Source organism: Bos grunniens, chromosome 18 (assembly GCF_055505025.1).
Source record: "Bos grunniens cultivar Pamir isolate PY7600 chromosome 18, Bosgru_T2T1.0, whole genome shotgun sequence".
Classification (NCBI taxonomy): Eukaryota; Metazoa; Chordata; class Mammalia; order Artiodactyla; family Bovidae; genus Bos; species Bos grunniens.
Window position 1 is genome coordinate 52,987,225 of NC_141182.1, and position 18,221 is coordinate 53,005,445.

Genomic DNA, 18,221 nt, shown 5'->3' on the forward strand with positions numbered 1-18,221 from the left:
CCCATGACTGTCTCTCCCAGTGATGTCTGAGAGGCCTGGTGCCTCATGCCTCTCCAATACGGAGCCTTCTTGTATTTCTGGATCTTTGCCCAAGTGTCTGTGGACCCTGAATTGTGTCCTCACCATCCCACTAGGGCTGAATCCAGGCCCAGCTGCTCCCTGACCTCCAGCTTCCTCCCTGGTGACCAGTTCTCAGTCCCCTCCAGATTTCCCTCCCCGTTTCACTGAGGCAGCCAGAGAGGTGCTGGTAAATTACACATCTGCTCCTCTCCCCTGCTTAGAATCCTCCTTTGTCTCCAGAGTGCCCTCAGGAGGAGGCCCAAGATCCTTTAAGACCTTTGCTTATTTCTTTTTTTAAAAAAAGATTTATTTATTTGTTTAACTGTGCTGGGTCTTAGTTGCAGCATGTGGGATCTTCCATCTTAGTTGTGGTATGTCGGATCTAGTTCCTTGACCAGGGATGGAACCCAGGCCTCCTGCATTGGGAGCGTGGAATCTTAGTCACTGGACCACCAGGGAAGTCCCTCTAAGACCTTTCCTGGTCCAGCTTCCGCTGCCTACTCGCACCCAGCCCCCTCACTCCCCACCATCCGGCCATCAGGCCTTCGCTACTGCTGTTCCTCCTGCCTGAAGTGCTTTCCACATGCAGCCTTAAGTTCAGTTCAGTTCAGTCCAGTCGCTCAGTCGTGTCCGACTCTTTGCGACCCCAGGGACTGCAACATGCCAGGCCTCCCTGTCCATCACTAACTCATGGAGTTTACTCAAACTCATGTCCATTGAGTTGGTGATGCCATCCAACCATCTCATCTTCTGTCATCCCCTTCTCCTCCAACCTTCAATCTTTCCAAGCATCCAGGTCTTTTCCAATGAGTCAGTTCTTCACGTTAGGTGGCCAAAGTATTGGAGTTTCAGCTTCAGCATCAGTCGTTCCAATGAATATTCAGGATTGATTTCCTTTAGGGTGGACTGGTTGGATCTCCTTGCTGTCCAAGGGACTCTCAAGAGTCTTCTCCAACACCACAGTTCAAAAGCATTCTTTAGAGTCCAATTCTCACATCCATACATGACTACTAGGAAACCCATAGCTTTGACTAGACGGACCTTTGTTGGGAAAGTAACGTCTCCACTTTTTAATATGCTGTCTAGGTTGGTCATAACTTTCCTTCCAAGGAGCAGGTGTCTTTTAATTTCATGGCTACAGTCCCCATCTGCAGTGATTTAGGAGTCCAAAAAAAGAGTCTCTCACTGTTTCCACTGTTTCCCCATCTATTTGCCATGAAGTGATGGGACCAGGTACCATGATCTTAGTTTTCTGAATGTTGAGTTTTAAGGCAACTTTTCCACTCTCATCTTTCACTTTGATCAAGAGACTCTTTAGTTCTTCACTTTCTGCCATAAGGGTGGTGTCATCTGCATATCTGAGGTTATTGATATTTCTCCCAGCAATCTTAATTCCAGCTTGTGTTTCATCTAGTCCAGCAGTTCTCATGCTGTACTCTGCATATAAATTAAGTAAGCAGGGTGACAATATACAGCCTTGACATACTCCTTTCCTGATTTGGAACCAGTCTGTTGTTCCATGTCCAGTTCTAACTGTTGCTTCTTGACCTGCATACAGATTTCTCAGGAGGCAGGTCAGGTGGTCTGGTATTCCCATCTCTTTAACAATTTCCCACGGTTTGTTGTGACTCACACAGTCAAAGGCTTTGGCATAGTCAGTCACCCCCATTTACCTGTGCCGCCTCAGCCCACCTCAGGGATGCCTGTTCTGATCCCTGTGCTGGTGCCAGCTTCCTCCTGTGAGATGTTTCCGTCTCTTCTCCCTCAATGCCTCTCTCTTTATTTAATTGGAGGATAATTGCTTTATAATGTTATGTTGGTTTTTGCTGTACAACAGTGTGAATCAGTCATAATTATATATATATATATATATATATCCCCTCCCTCTTGAGCCTCCCTCTCACCCCACCCTTGCCTCTCTCTTTATATAGACATTTATAGAGGGCAATTTGAAAGTGAGTTGGAGGTATGGTACTTCACTCAAAATGTTTCTGCCTGTATCTCTCAAAAGCCATGACTTGTTCTTTGCAAGGTGGGACCTGTATAATGACAACACTCTTATCACATACTAGAAATGTAATATTCGTGCAACAATATCTTCTAAGGTTGAGTCCATAGTCTATTGATCCCACTGACCCCAGATATCCTTTATAGTTTTTCCCTTTGGTCTACTTGTTTAATATCCAGTCTAGTCCAGTCCTGCCTTTAGTCGTCAGGTCTAAATGTTTGTGTACCCTCTCAATTCATACATTCAAACCCTGACTCCAAAAGTTGGAGTAGGAAATGGCAACCCACTCCAGTATTGTTGCCTGGGAAAATGCCATGGACAGAGGAGCCTGGCGGGCTGCAGTCCGTGGGGTCCCAAAGAGTCGGACATGACTGAGCACACGCAACTCTCAGGTGATGGTGGTAGGAGGCGAGGCCTTTGAGATCAGTGCCCTTACAGATGAGGTCCCAGAGAACGCCCTCAGCCTTCCCCCATCTGAGGACACGGTGACAGAGCCTGCGCCCAAAAGAGGCCCTCACCAGAACCCAGCCAAGGTGCTGGCACCTTGATCTTGGACTTCCAGCCTCCAGAATCCTCAAGAAACAAAGACAGGCATCTTCGGTGTGACTGGGTTTGTTTCTCAGGCTGCCTTTGCGTTTCGGGACGGGGATGTTTATGGAGGACAGAAAAGGTGTCATTTTTTGTTGTTGTTTATTTGGCTACGTGACAGCTTAGTTGTGGCCCGAGGAATCTTCGATCTTCACTGCGGTGTGCAGGCTCTTTAGTTGCCTCATGAGGGATTTTTTTAGTTATGGCACGTGGATTTTTAGTTGCAGCACGTGGGATCTAGTTCCCTGACCAGGGGTCGAACCTGGGCCCCCTGCATTGGGAAGTGCGGAATCTTAGCCACTGGACCACCAGGGAAGGTGTTTTGTAGTATGTCCCACATTCTGGATGTATTGGCTGTTTCCAGGTTAAATCAGGTTATTAATTTTGGCGGGAATACCCCAGTGGTGAGGCCGTGGTCCTCTTAGAGTCTGACATCCTGGCACGTGGGGTGGCAGTTTGTCCTAATATCTGACGCTGAATCGGATCTCATGGCTAAGGTGGTTTATTACTCAGCTCTGGCTGCCCTCAAAATCCCACAGACTGGGTGCCTTGAACCACAGGAATTTATTTTCTCATGATTCTGGAGGCTGGAAGGCCAAAACTGAGCTATTAGCAGGGTTGGTTTCCTCTGAGGCCTCTCTCCTAGGCTTGTAGATGGCCGCCTTCTCTCTTTCCTCACTTGATCTCTCCTTTTTGTCCACACTGGTGTCTCTTTGTGTATCCAAATTACCTCTTCTTGTTCAGTCACTCAGTTGTGTCTGACTGTTTGCGACCCCATGGACTGCAGCATGCCAGGCTTCCTTGTCCTTCACCATCTTCTGGAGTTTGCTCAAACTCATGTCCATTGAGTCAGTGATGTCATCCAACCATCTCATCTTCTGTCGTCCCCTTCTCCTCCTGCCTTCAATCTTTCCCAGCATCAGGGTCTTTTCCAATGAGTCAGTTCTTTGCATCAGGTGGCCAAAGTATTGGAGTTTCAGCTTCAGCATCAGTCCTTCCAATGAATATTCAGGGTTGATTACCTCTTCTTAGAGAATGGCAACCCACTCCAGTATTCTTGCCTAGAGAATTCCATGAACAGAGGAGCCCTGCAGAGGCGGGCTACAGTCCACAGGGTTGCAAAGAGTCAGAGACAACTGAGCAACTTTCACTTCAGAACAGAAGGCCAAGAGGCAGGTTGGATTAGTCCTCACCCTAAGTGAAAGTGAAAGTGTCAGTCACTCAGTTGTGTCTTTGCGACTCTGTGGACTGTAGCCCGTCGGGCTCCTCTGTCTGTGGGATTTTCCAGGCAAGAATACTGGAGTGGGCTAGCCATTCCCTCCTCCAGGGGATCTTCCCAACCCAGGGATCCAACTTAGGTCTCCTGAATTGCAGGCAGATTCTTTATCGTCTGAGAAATCAGGGTAGTCCCCCCCCTAAGGGCTGATTAATTTACTCACCTCTCTAAAGGCTTGCCTGGAAAATCCCATGGGCAGAGGAGCCTGGTAGGCTGCAGTCCATGGGGTCTCTAAGAGTCGGACACGACTTCACTTTCACTTTTCCCTTTCATGCATTGGAGAAGGAAATGGCAACCCACTCCAGTGTTCTTGCCTGGAGAATCCCAGAGACGGGGGAGCCTGGTGGGCTGCCGTCTATGGGGTTGCACAGAGTCGGACACAACTGAAGTGACTTAGCAGTAGCAAAGGCTATAAGGCTTCGCAGGTGGTGCTAGTGGTAAAGAATCCACCTGCCAGTGCAGGAGATGCAAGAGACTTGGGTTCAATCCCTGGGTCAGGAAGATCCCCTGGAGGAGAAAGTGGCAACCCACTCCAATAGTCTTGCTGGGGGGAAATCCCATGAATGATGGAGCCTGGCGCGCTACAGTCCATGGGGTCACAAAACAGTCAGACACGACTAAGCACAGCACTTACAGGGTCTGTGTCCCTGGGGCTAGGGCTTCAACATACGAATTTTGGAAGTGTGCAGTTTAGCCCATAACTGGTAGTGACTCACTTCCTTGATGGTCCAGTGGTTAAGACTGCATGCTTCCACTGCAGGGGCACCAGTTCAATCGCTGGTCAAAGAACTAAGAGCCCACAAGCTGCATAGCGAGGGAAGAAAAAGCTACCAAAGTGATGAATAATTCTCAGTCTAAATGAAATTCGGTCCTCTCTCAATTAACATAGCCATTGCAGTTTTTGACACTTCAGTGTATTTGGAAGTTATGGGAAAAAATGTGTGCGTGTGCGCTCAGTCGCTCAGTCGTGTCCAACTCTTTGCGACCCCATGGACTGCCGCCCACCAGTCTCCTCTGTCCATGGAATTTTCCAGGCAAGAATACTGGAGCGGGTTGCATTTCCTATTCCAGGAGTTTACCCGACCCAGGGATCTCCTGCATTGTGGCACCTGGGAAAAAAATGCTATATATGTAAAACGGAAGGAGGTTCTGGCTTCTGACTTTTTCAAACAGGCTTGTCATCAATGTGAATGCTGGCAGGATATTCAGAAGTCTTATAGGATTTGTGTGGGTCTGTCCTGGTATCACAGGCTGGGTAGCATCTCTGGCCCTGTGTACTGCCTGCTGTGTCTCAATCACCAAAATTGTCACCAGTATCAAAACACCCCCCCTAGAGGGCAGTACTCGTCCACTGAGACACACCTGTTCATTGTAGTTTATAGGCACCAGCTTTACCTGTTCACTTTCCCTGGTGGCTCAGCTGGTAAAGAATCCGCCTGCAATGCAGGAGAGCTGCGTTCGATCCCTGGGTTGGGAAGATCCCCTGGAGAAGGGAAAGGCTACCCACTCCAGTATTCTGGCCTGGAGAATTCAGTCCATGGGGTCCCAAAGAGCTGGACACGACTGAGCAACTTTCAACTTTCACTTTTCACTTTACATGTTCAGATCACACTTTTTAGAGGTTCTGTGATACCAGCAGAGCCCTGCGAGTGACCCAGGAAAACCAAGTGGGTCTGGGCCCCGCCTCACAGGGCTGGTACCTGTCTGCTGCTCCATGTAGCTGCTGAGTAGAATTCCAGCCCCAGTTGTCATAACTTCCTTTTTAAAAAGGAGAACCTGGAAATCTGGAATAACATGATGTCTCACACCTTTTAAATGTAGGCTCCAAATTTTCCCCAACTTCTTTTTTTTTTGGCTGTGCTACACAGTGGTCGGGACCTAAGTTCCCTGACCAGGGATCAAATCTGTGCCCTCTGCAGTGAAAGCGCAGTCTTAACCACTGAATATCATGGAAGTCCCTTCCCCAACTTAAAAAAAAAATTTTTATTTTATTGAATTATAGTTGATTTACAATATCGTGTTAATTTCTGCTGTATATCAGTGATTTAGTTATGTATACATATGTATATATTTATACATATATTCTTTTCTATTGAATATAGTTCCTGTGTTATCCAGTAGGACCCTGTTGTTTATCCATCCTACATATAATAGTTGGCATCTACTAATCCCAAACTCTCAGTCCTTCCCTCCCCTACCCTGCCCCAACTTTTTATTTTGAAAAAAAAAAATCTTTTAAATCTTTTTTCTAGGTTTCTTGTTTGTTTCTTTCTTTGAAGTATAACTGATATACAAAAACTATACACTTAATGTACACATTTTGATGAATTTAGAATGAAAACAATTGCAATCTCCAGAAAAAGTAAAAAAAATAGTACAACAAGCACCTGTGTGCCCTTCACCTGTATTCACCAGTAGACCTCAATTTTACCTCAATTTGCTATATCTGACCCTCTTTCCATGCACACAAACATACGTACACATGCATAGTGCTCACACACACACACAGATACGCACGTTGCTTTTTTTGCAGACCCATTTACAGATGAGTTGTAAATATCATGTTATTTCACCTGTAGATACGTCAGGGGGCATCTTCTAAAAATAAGCTCCTGCATGGCTGCGACACTGATTACTATCCCCCTAGAAAAGAGTCAGTAATATTGCATAATATCATCTAATATCCAGTCCATGCTGGAATTTCCAAATTGTTCCCCCCCATATTTTTTTTAAGATCTATTGCTTGATTGACTTTTGGCCATGCTGGGTCTTTGTTCTGCACGGGCTTTCTCTATTTGTGCTGAGTGGGGGCTTCTCTTCGTTGTGGTGCTCTGGCTTCTCCATTTGGCAGCTTCTTTTCTGGTGGAGCACTGGTTCTAGGCTTGAGGGCTTCAGCAGCTGTGATGCACCAGCTCAGTAGCTGCAGCTCACTGGCTCTAGAGCACTGCTCCGGGCTTAGTTGCTCCAGGTATGTAGGATCTTCCTGGACCAGGGATAGAACCCATGTCCCCTGCATTGGCGGGTGGATTCTTAACCACAGGGAAGTCCCTCAAAATGTGTTTTATAATGATTTCTCGCTCCTCAGTCTAGGGTCCTATGTTGCATTTGGTTGTCTCTGGAGTCTCTCGCCTCTATTTTTTGGAAATTGAGTTGTATTTGATCAAATATTAAGTGTGTAGCTCTAAGAATTTTGACATATGTATACGTTATTTAACTACCAGCAGATCAAAATACATTTTTTGTTCTTTTTGTTCAAATATGACACCTATCTTTTTTTTTTTCTTTTTTGCTGCTCTGGGTTTTAGTTGTGGTGTGTGGGATTTAGTTCCCCAACCAGGGATCAAACCCAAGCCCCTGTATTAGGAGCACAGAGTCTTAGTCACTGGACCACCAGGGAAGTCCTCACTCATCTTTTTATTGTCTTTCATGACCCAGATATGTCTGAATGGATGACCTGCAGTTAGGGCTTGTTTGACATTTCCTCATGATTAGATTCTGGGGTTGCACAGAGCCTTCTTTATGGTCCAACTCTCACATCCATACATGACTACTGGAAACATAGCTTTGACTAGATCGACCTTTGTCAGCAAAGTGATGTCTTTGCTTTTTAATACACTGTCTAGGTGCGTCATAGCTTTCCTCCCAAAGAGCAAGCATCTTTTAATTTCGAGGCTACAGTCACCATCCACAATGATTTTGGAGTCTAAGACAATAAAAATCTGTCACTGTTTCCAACTTTTTCCCCTTCTATTTGCCATGAAGTGATAGAACTGGGTGCCATGATCTTCGTTTTTGGAATGTTGAGTTTTAAACCAGTTTTTTCACTCTCCTCTTTCACCCTCATTAAGAGGCTCTTTACTTCCTCTTCACTTTCTGACATAAGAGTGGTACCATCTGTGTGTCTGAGGTTGTTGATATTTCTCCCGGCAATCTTGATTCCAGCTCGTGATTCATCCCAACAGAGGATGCCTGTGCTCTGTTGGCCCCTTACTGGTGATGCTGACCTTGATCGCCTGGTTAAGGTGGTGTCTACCAGGTCTGCCCACTATTAATTTGCTATCTGTGGACCACACTTGGACACCTTGTGTGCATCCATTTTTTTTAAGACGAGTGGCCAAAGACAGTGCATCTGTGGGTCAGCTCTCATGTTATGAGGTCCCCAGGTTGGAAGCTTTGGGTTTAGGATCTAAAAGAGGTCTTCAACCAACACACTTCCATCGTTGAGGGGGAGAGAAGGTACCAGAGGAGGCTTGGATGGGTGCAGGTGTCTGCGATGGGACCTCAAGAGCACCGTCTTCCTGCAGCTCCGGGACTGTGGAGGGCTGCGGGAGGTGGAGGTGACTGCCTGCCTGGTGTGGAAGGACTGGCCTCACCGAGTTCATCCCCACAGCCTCGTGGGGAAAGACTGCACGGACGGCGTCTGCAGGGTGCGGCTCCGGCCTCATGTCAGCCCTCGGCACAGGTACCTGACCCCTGACCCCTTATGCTTGGTCATGGAGATTTTGAGGGGCTGAGGATCACCCCAGAAAACCTTAGGGCTGGGGCAGCTTATCCAGACTCTCCCCACTGCATTGCCTAGATGGGGATACCAAGGTCTGGGAACAGTGGAGGGTCTCATTTAGGCCTGGAATCCTGCTGCATGCACATTCACATGCATTATATTTATCCCCACTTTGTAGAGGAGAAAACCGAGGCTCAGAGAAGTAAAGGGGCCCAGATAGCCAGTGGCAGAGCTGGGATTTGACTCCAGACCTGACTTAACTGCAGGGCCCATTCTTTCTTTCACTTTATAATTTATATGTTTTCAATTTAAAAAAGTAAAAGGTTCAGAAAGGGTGTGCAGTGAAAAATGAATTTCCTTCCATCTTTGGTCCCCTAGTCACCAGTGCCCCTTCTTGGAGGCAACTAAAGAGCTGCTATGCCTATATGTATATATAGGCGTATATATATGACAATGTATATATATATACATTGACATATATACAATGACAACAATATATATGACAAATATATATAGATATTTGTCATTCCCTTATGAATGGTAAAGACAGTTGCACCTTGTTTTTATGTTTTAATACATCAGAGAGATAATTCCTATTTAGAACTGTCCTATCCTTTTTATTGGCTGCATAGTATTCCAATGCATGGATGTTAACAATTAATCGAATGTGTTCTTATTAATGGACACTCATTCCAATCTCTTGTTGCTCTGTTACTATTATTCATGAACGGTTTCAAATATACCCTTCTCTAGGATAGATTCCTAGAAATGAAATTGTTGGCCCCACATCTGTGCGTTTATACTTTTAGCAATTTATAAACTTAATGAAAATGTAAATTCTGTGAGAGCAGAGATTTTATCTCTTTTGTTCCCTGATGTATCCCTCTGTTCCCTGTGCCTAGCACAGTCCCTGGCACACAGTAGGTGCTCAGGAAATCTTGGTGGAATGAATGAAAACTGCCATGTTGTTTTCCAGTACGTGATCACTTGGGTGATTTACAGTCCCTCCAGCAATGAGTGAGAGTGCCTGATGCTCTACAACATCACCTACAGAGGGTATTATCCAGCGTTTTGATCTCTGCTGTTTTGGAGAGTTTTTTTTTTTAATTGATATCACATTTGAGTTTAATTGGCAGTTTTCTTCTTATAAATGAGGTTAACTGATACTTTCATGTGATAAAGATAAGGTGTGCTCCCAAGTTCTCTCAGGAATCCTCCATACCCCTAAGGGTTTGAGCCCCAGTCCCCTCCCAGTGCTGGGAACCCTGGGCCTGAGGCGGCTTCAGCCTCTGAGGGTGTGAGCCCCACAGCAGCATCTGCCAGAGCCGTCTTGTGGGTCAGGGTGACACCTGCCCTCTCAGGAGTGCCTCCCGTCACCCCTTCCCCCACTCAGCTTTAACAACCTGGGCATCCAGTGTGTGAGGAAGAAGGAGATCGAGGCTGCCATCGAGCGGAAGATTCAGCTGGGCATTGACCCCTACAACGGTGAGTCCCTGTGCCTAGCTCAGCGTCCCATCCTCCCAAACTCCTCACCCCTCTGCCACCCCGTCCCCTTGCCTTTTCCAGTATCCACCATTGCCCCAGCCCCATCCCTTCCTTGTCCCCCATCCCCTTACTAGGGTCTCCACCACCCACAGTCAGCCTTCCCATATCTCCCCCACAGCTGGGTCCCTGAAGAACCATCAGGAGGTGGACATGAATGTTGTGAGGATTTGCTTCCAGGCCTCATACAGGGATCAGCAAGGACAGATGCGCCGGATGGACCCTGTGCTCTCTGAGCCCGTCTACGACAAGAGTGAGTCAAGGGTGATGTTCTGTTAGGATTGTCTTTGGCCGCAAGTACTGGAAAGCCCCACACACAATGGGTGAACAAACAGGGAATTTTTTTTTTCTTGCTCAGTTATTAACTATGTTCCTGTTGATTAAGCTGCTCAGCTACATCAGGGTGCTGGTTCAGTAGCTCTGTGATTCTCGTGGCCTTTCCCTCATGGTCATAAGCTGGCTGCCACAGCTCCAGACATCATGTCTATATTCAAGATGGTATGTGGTGTCACCCTGTAGAGGTCAGCGTTTACTAAGTAGCCTATGGAAACGGGGCCTTCTGGTGTTGTAGAAAGCACAATCAGTACAACTATATGACACAGTCCTTGGGAAGAGGCAGCATAAATAATAATCTCTCTCTTTTACAGAAAATAATACATTTCTCAGAATCACCCTGATAGGCATCTGCTTATGTCTCATTGGCCAGAACTTGGCTCCATGACCACCTTTAGTTGCAAAGTAGTCTGAGAAAGCATGTATTTAGATTTTTCATCCTCTATTGAGGAGTACAGGCGTAGAAGAGAAGATTAGGAATGGCTGTTAGATTTTAGCCCACTTACAGTGACTGCCACAAGCATCAAAATGGGCAGGGAATATTAATTCAATCCAGGCTTTTATGGATGCAAAAGATAGAATCCCAATTCACATAAGGAAAAAAAAAAAAAATGTTTGTTCCATTAACTAAAAATATCCAGAGGTAATACAATGCTTCAGGTTTGGGTGTATCCAGGCTCTCAGAGATGTCATTAGGGATTTATTTCTTTGCATCTCTCCATGCTTCCTTCATGTTAGAGTCACTCTTAGCAGGGCCCTCCCAGGCAGGGGCAAAATAACTATACAAAGCTCTAGTCTTATGTCCTACCAGCCTGGAACTTTTCTCCTGCTCCTAAAGAGAGATTCTTTTACCCAATTTCTTTCTTTTTTTTTTTTTTTTTCCTGCATGCAGGCTTTCTCTAATTGCGGTGAGTAGGGGCTACTCTTTATTGAGGTGCGTGGGCTCTAGGCACTTGGGCTTCAGTAGGTGTGGCAGTGAGCTTAGTAGTAGCGGCTCAAAGGCTCTAGAGCTCAGGCTTAGTTGCTCCGTGGCATGTGGAATCTTCCCATACTAGGAATCGAACCTGTGTCCGCTGCATCAGCAGGCAGATTCTTATCCCCTGTACCACCAGGGAAGTCCTCTTACCCAATATTTTTGCTCAAAGTCCCAGGGCTGTCTCTCATTGGCCTAGTTTTACTCACATTCTGCTCTCTGACCAATCAGCTGTGGCCAGGAGGAGGTGATGCTTTGATTGGCCAGGTCTAGGGCACGTGGTCCCCACTTAGCTACCAGTGGGCTTTCACCTATCCAATCCCCAAGACAGAGATGGGAGCTCACTAGACCTCAGTGCGGAAGACTCGTGGATGTTCATTAACCCCTCCACCCTGGGCATCTTCTTTTTTTCCACCTGCAGCACAGGTTCCAAAAATATCAGACACCCTGGCTTGTCCATTTCCCACCTCTCCACATCCTGAGTGGGCACCCATGGGGTTCCTGGTAAGGATTTGATGACTAAATTCTTTTTTTTTCTTTCCGTTGTGTGTCTTCCTCTCCTCTTTCCCAGAGTCTACAAACACGTCGGAGCTACGAATTTGCCGAATCAACAAGGAGAGTGGGCCGTGCACGGGTGGCGAGGAACTCTACCTACTGTGCGACAAGGTGCAGAAAGGTGAGGGGTCTGGGGCAGTGAGCGGGCAGAGTGGGGTCTGCCAGCTTGCAGAGACTGAGACGGTGAGGAGTAGCTGGTTAATCAGGGGAGCCTAGCAGAAGGGTCCAGTGCTCTGGTTTCAGATATTGCCCATTGATTCACTCACTCACTGACTCACCCACCCACACACTCTGTTCACTCATTCATGAACAGAGAAGGAGGCCTGTTTATACTAGCCAGCATTGAGTGCTGGGCAGACCTTGGCATCAGGAACTTTGGGGAACTACTCTGGTATTAAAATCGTGGAGTTGTATAAATAAATGCTTTATGACAGTTGGGTCAGGGCTCCAGATGGAGAAAATGGAGGAGGTTTCCACTTGAGTCACATCCATTCAAATGCAAAACCCCTTTCTCAAACTGGGTTTTAAAAAATTTTATTATGTATTCATTTTTGGCTGCGCTGGGTCCTTGTCGCGTTGCGTGGGCTCTCTCTAGTTGTGGCGAGCAGGGGCTACTCTTCCTGGTGATGCGCAGGCTTCTCACTGCAGCGGCTTCTCTTGTTGCGGAGGTGCGCACATGCTTCAGCAGTTGGAGCGCGTGGGCTCAGTAGTTGCGCCATGCAGGCTCTAGGGCACGGGCTCAGCAGTTGTGGCGCACGGACTTGGTTGCTCCGCAGCATGTGGGGGTCTTCCCAGACCAGGGATCGAACTCATGTCCCCCTGCATTGGCAGGTGGATTCTTATCCATTAGGTGGCTCCTCTATGCTGGCCTCTGTGCTAGGCAGTGCTGAGACATAGCAGTGACCGAGACATGTCCAGACTCTGCCCTCACAGGGCTCTCAGTTCAATGAGAGGTAGGGAAAGAAATATAAATTATAAATGTGCGTAATGCTGATAGGGAAGAAGACACAGTACTGAGACTGAACAACAGGAAGACCAGACATGGTCCAGGCATCTGGGAAGGCTTCCTGGAGGAGGTGGTATTTGAACTGAGATCTGAGGAAGGCCAAGGAGATTCTTAGGAGCCTGGGAATTGGGGTTAGGGCAGAAAAACTAATACTGCCTCAAGTGAATGATTCAAGGTAGATTTGAGTTCTATTCCATCATTGACTCACTGGCTGATTTTGGCCAGGTGACTTCAATACCCTGAGCCGGTTTCCTCAGCCCCTAAAATGAGCTGGTATTAGGATGAGATGGGATCCCAAATACCTAAGAGGTACATCACAAAGAGGTAGCATTTACTGAGGATTTTGAGTTCCTAGAGCTAATATTTTACATAATGCTTATAAAAGCCATCATACTTAACAAGGATTGATCACCTATTAAGTCCTCTTCTAAGCCCTTTTATTGGACTGACTCATTTAATCCTTCTAAAAACTCCTATGAGGTGAGTGCTATGACTTTCCCCCTTTAGGGTGATGACACTGGGCCCAGAAATACCAGTAACTTCCTCGAGTCCTAGGAGCTAGTGCTGAAGAGCTCTTGCTTGCCTGGATTCCCATCTTGGCTGCACCACTTGTTGACCATGTGACCTTGGACAAGTGGCTTAATCTCCTGGTGCCTTTGCTTTCTCCTCAGTATCATGGGCTCTCTAGAACTGTTGTATGTCTTAGAGGTAATCTGTGTGTGTCCAACACATATAAAGCCTCGATATATATACTCATATATGGGCTTCCCAGGTAGCGCTAGTGCTAAAGAACCCATCTGCTAATACAGGTGACACAGGAGATGCGGGTTCGATCCCTGGGTTGGAAAGATCCCCTGGAGGAGGCAATGGCAACCCACTCCAGTATTCTTGCCTGGAGAATCCCATGGACAGAGGAGCCTGGTGTGCTACCATCCATAGGAGTCAGACACAACTGAAGTGACTTAGCATGCATGCACATATAATTAGTTTTATTCTTGGAAATACTTGTGTTGATTTTGGGGGAGGCTGAGTAAGTTGGGTCTCTGGTGGACCAAGTGTCTTGGCTCAGCTGATGCCCCCACTTTCCTGCCAGAGGATATATCGGTGGTGTTCAGCAGAGCCTCCTGGGAAGGCCGGGCTGACTTCTCCCAGGCCGATGTGCACCGCCAGATCGCCATTGTGTTCAAGACACCACCCTACGAGGACCTGGAGATCGTTGAACCTGTGACAGTGAACGTCTTTCTGCAGCGGCTTACTGATGGGGTCTGCAGTGAGCCTCTGCCCTTCACCTACCTGCCTCGGGACCATGGTAACCACAACAACCCAGGGTGACCCACTGCCCCAGAGACCAGGTCTTTGGCCTTGCTTGGGGTGCCCCAAAGGGGAAAGGGGAAGATGCAGAAGTAGAATGCAGGCTCCGAGTTGCACAGACTGGGGTTCAAATCCCTGTCTGCTTACTGGTTTGTGTGACCTTGGCTTTTCCTAGTCTCAGACTCCTCCTGTGCAAAATGGAAATAGTAACAGTACCCATCTCGTGACATTTTGGGATTATTTAATAATTTCTCCTCTCAGCACAGCTGCTTATGCCTGGCCCTCTGCTGGGAACGTAGTGGTACCAGAGACAGCCCCAGCCCTGTGCTATGAGGCCCATCGTTCTATAAGGGTGGGCGGATGGGGCGGGAAACAGATCTATTCCCATACAGTGACAGCCAGAGTGGGCAGGGCTGGGATGGAATTGCTTATAGAATTTGTCTTGCAGAGTAGGGCAACTGACCCAGGCTTAGAGTTCAGGGAGGGTTTCCTGGAAGAGGGGGCAGCTGACCTGAGGACAGGAGGGTGACTAAGCAGTTTTCCAGGGAAGTGATAAGAGTTGAGGAAGAGTGTTTTAAGTAGCTGGAACAGCAAGTGCAAAGGCCCTGGGAAAGAATTATGCCTGGGATGTTCCAGTGGGGTTAGAAGTAATTTGGGTTTTATTCTAAGATATGGACATCTATATACATTGGTTGGGAAAAAGCCAGAACAGCTCAACAACTTCCCAAATGGTTTCTATAGTTAATTCTTATTTTTCACGTGTTATTTTGTATGCCTCTGGTATCTCCTGAACAGACAGCTATGGTGTGGACAAGAAGCGGAAACGGGGGCTGCCTGACGTCCTTGGGGAGTTGAATAGCTCTGGTGTGTCCCCTCTGCCCCTTTTGATGTCCCTCTCCAGGTCCCTGGGAGGGGTTGACTGACCCCATCACCCTGCCCACCGCCCCCAGGTTGGGGAGGAGGGGCTGGTGGGATCCAGGGGTCCTCATCTTTGCCTTTCTTCAGATCCCCATGGCATTGAGAGCAAACGACGGAGGAAAAAACCAGTCTTCCTGGATCAATTCCTGCCCAGCCATGGCTCAGGTGGGTGTTGGTTCAGTGCAAGTGCCTGCCCTTGAGGTGGGCTAAGTGGGGGTGGGGGTGGGGGGGTTGCAGCCACACTTTTCTAGCCTCTTCAGGCCCCCCAAGAGCTCCTACATGGCCAGTGCCTCACCACTTAACCAGCAACATAAAGTAGAAAGAACAGTGGTTCTGGACACAGTCCAGAGACTCTGATCTCCACTTGGCCATTTACATGCTGTGTGACCTTTATCAAGTTGCTCTACCTCTCAGAGCTTCAGGGCGCCTCTGAAAAGTATCACCACATACATACCTCATTGGCCTTTTAAATGTTACTGTACTTATTTTTACAGACACTCTCAGCATAATTGCTTTGTGTGTGTTCACTTAATCTGTGCAGTCCCTCTGGGGGGTGGGGGTGGGTGCTGTCATCTCCTCCCACGCCCCAGTCCCATTTTACTGGTGAAAAACTTGAGGCCCAGAGAGGTGACATCTCTTGCCCAAGGTCACACAGCCAGTCCGTGGTGGAGCGGGGAGTTACACCTGGGCAAAAGTTAATTTACTTGTTAATGTATTTAAAATTGTAACCATTTAATTAGGCTGCAATAGGTCTTAGTTGCAGCATGTGGAATCGTCGATCTTCTCTGTGGCACGTGGGGTCTTTAGTTGCGGCATGCGAACTCTCAGTTGCGGCATGTGGGATCTATTTCCCTGACCAGGGATCAAACCCAGGGCCTCTGCATTGGGAGCATGGAGTCTTAGCCACTGGACCACCACCCGTGGGCACAGGTTTAGACTAATGATGATACATGTGACACCAGTAGTAGGGAGTAGAGGATGGATAAATTGGAGGTGGTGTCAGAGCTGCTGCTGCTGCTGCTAAGTCACTTCAGTGGTGTCCGACTCTGTGTGACCCCATAGACGGCAGCCCACTAGGCTCCCCCGTCCCTGGGATTCTCCAGGCAAGAACACTGGAGTGAGTTGCCACTCCCTTCTCCAATGCATGAAAGTGAAAAGTGAAAGGGAAGTTGCTCAGTCGTGTCCAACCCTTAGTGACCCCCAGAGCTAGGCTGCTATCCAAAGCCTCCCCACTCGCTGACCGCTAGCTCTAAGAACACTGTCCCCAGCACCCTAGCTACCCCAGGAGCCCAGCTCCCAGCCAGAGTCTGCTGGAGTTGTCAATATCAGCCAATCTCACCTGAAGGTTTCAAGTGTCATCTGTTGTCTACCAACACCTCTGCCCCTAGAAATCCCCAGTCCTAGGCCATTTCATCAACCTTTGACCCTGAATCCCTGAAGTCTCTCATCATTAGCCACTTAGTAATTCTTTCACCTGCTCCATCACCCCAATTTCCCAGTATTCAAAGTTCTCCTCTCTTATTCCTTTGGCAAAGCTGCCCTGGCACTAGAGTGGAATGGTTAAGAACCTAGCCTCTGCAATCAGACTGGGTTTGAATTCAAGGCCACAATTAAGCCACTGTGTAATCTTTAAAAAAAAAAAATATTTATTTAGGGCTGCATCAGGTCTTAGTTGCAGCATGTGGGATCTTTCTGTGGGTCATGTGGGCTGTTTGTTGAAGTACAAGGTCTTCTCTCTAGCTGTGGTGTGGGGGGGTCTAGAAACGTATTTGTGGTGCATGGGCTTAGTTGCCCCGAGGCATGTGAGATCTTAGTTCCTGAACCAGGAATCAAACCTGTGTCCCCTGAACTGGAAGGTGGATTCTTAACCACTGCACTGGGAAGTCCCTGTGCAACCTCTTTGGGCCTCAGTTTACTTAACTTGCAGATGGAGATCTTCCTTCTTGGGGTTCCTTCCAGAATTTAGTGAGGTCACAATGCACAGTTATTTAGTATAGGCTTTGGTGCCCAGGAGATGTTAGGAACTTGCCGGAAACCAGGAATGCCACCTGCATTTGTTATGATCATGTTTAACTGCATTCACAGCAAAATCCAAAATAACAGGAACTTCAGTAGGATAGGACATTATTTCTCCTCTCACACAAACCCAGTCTAGGGGTGGGTGGTCCACAGATGCTTTGGTGGCTGCATGATCATCAGAGACCCAAGCTCCTGCTATTTTCAGCTCATAGTTTCCACCTCATGGTGCAGAATGGCTGTTGCAGCTCCATCCATCATGCCCACATTTCAGCCAGCAGCACTTGGTCACATGTCCACATCAAGCTACCAGGGAAACTGGGAAATAGAGTTCCAGCAGCACTGTGACTCCTTCTAAAATAAGTGTAGTCAGTCTTTGCTGGTGAGGTTTGTCTTGTCTCAAAAAGACTTCCACAATGACACTTAGCATTTTACCTTACAATTTTGGGACTTGATATTTCTCCTTGGGTCTCCCATGGTGTGATTTCACCTTTTGTGTTGTCTTTATACGCTGGGGGGCTTTGGAGCATCCTTTTCTTCCTCATTCTTGAGGAAAACTCACTAGCATTATAGGAGCACGGTTTCAACCCTGGTTCCACAACTCACCTGTGAACTGCAAGTTATTTTGCCTGTTTGCTTATTAAATAAGAATGATTCTTAGTTTATTGAGGAACTTCCAAAGTGTTTTCCCCACCAATTTACCCTCCCACCAACAATGTATGAGGGTTCTCTTTTCTCTGCATCCTCACCAGCATTTGTTATTTATGTCTTTTTGATGACAGACATTCTGACAGGTGTGAGGTGAAACTTCATTGTGGTTTTTATTTGCATTTCTCTGATGAATAACCATGTTGAGCATCTTTTCACGTAACTGTTGGCCAACTGCATGTCTTCCTTAGAAAAATGTCTATTCAGTTCTGCTCATTTTTTTAGTTGGGATATTTGTTTATTTAATATCGTATGAGCTGTTTTTATTTTGGACATTAACCCTGTATTGGTCATATCATTTGCAAATACCATATGACCCAGCAATTCCACTCCTGAGTGTATATCCAAAACAAACAAATAAAACGAAAACACTAATTTGAAAAGAGACATGTACCCCAATGTTCATAGTGCCACTGTTTACAATAG

At 47.1% G+C, this 18,221-nt stretch overlaps 1 protein-coding gene across 3 annotated transcripts in view; it reads left to right on the plus strand.

Moving 5' to 3' along the window:
* RELB (RELB proto-oncogene, NF-kB subunit) overlaps positions 1–18,221 on the plus strand; it is a 28,348-nt gene that overhangs the window by 8,334 nt on the left and 1,793 nt on the right. For all 3 annotated transcript variants that reach the window (XM_086353089.1, XM_086353091.1, XM_086353090.1), the window contains 7 exons: positions 8,237–8,394; positions 9,827–9,918; positions 10,097–10,228; positions 11,853–11,957; positions 13,936–14,151; positions 14,949–15,017; positions 15,159–15,236. In XM_086353089.1, coding sequence (XP_086209215.1) covers positions 8,237–8,394; positions 9,827–9,918; positions 10,097–10,228; positions 11,853–11,957; positions 13,936–14,151; positions 14,949–15,017; positions 15,159–15,236 — 850 coding nt within the window. The remainder of the gene's footprint in view (positions 1–8,236; positions 8,395–9,826; positions 9,919–10,096; positions 10,229–11,852; positions 11,958–13,935; positions 14,152–14,948; positions 15,018–15,158; positions 15,237–18,221) is intronic.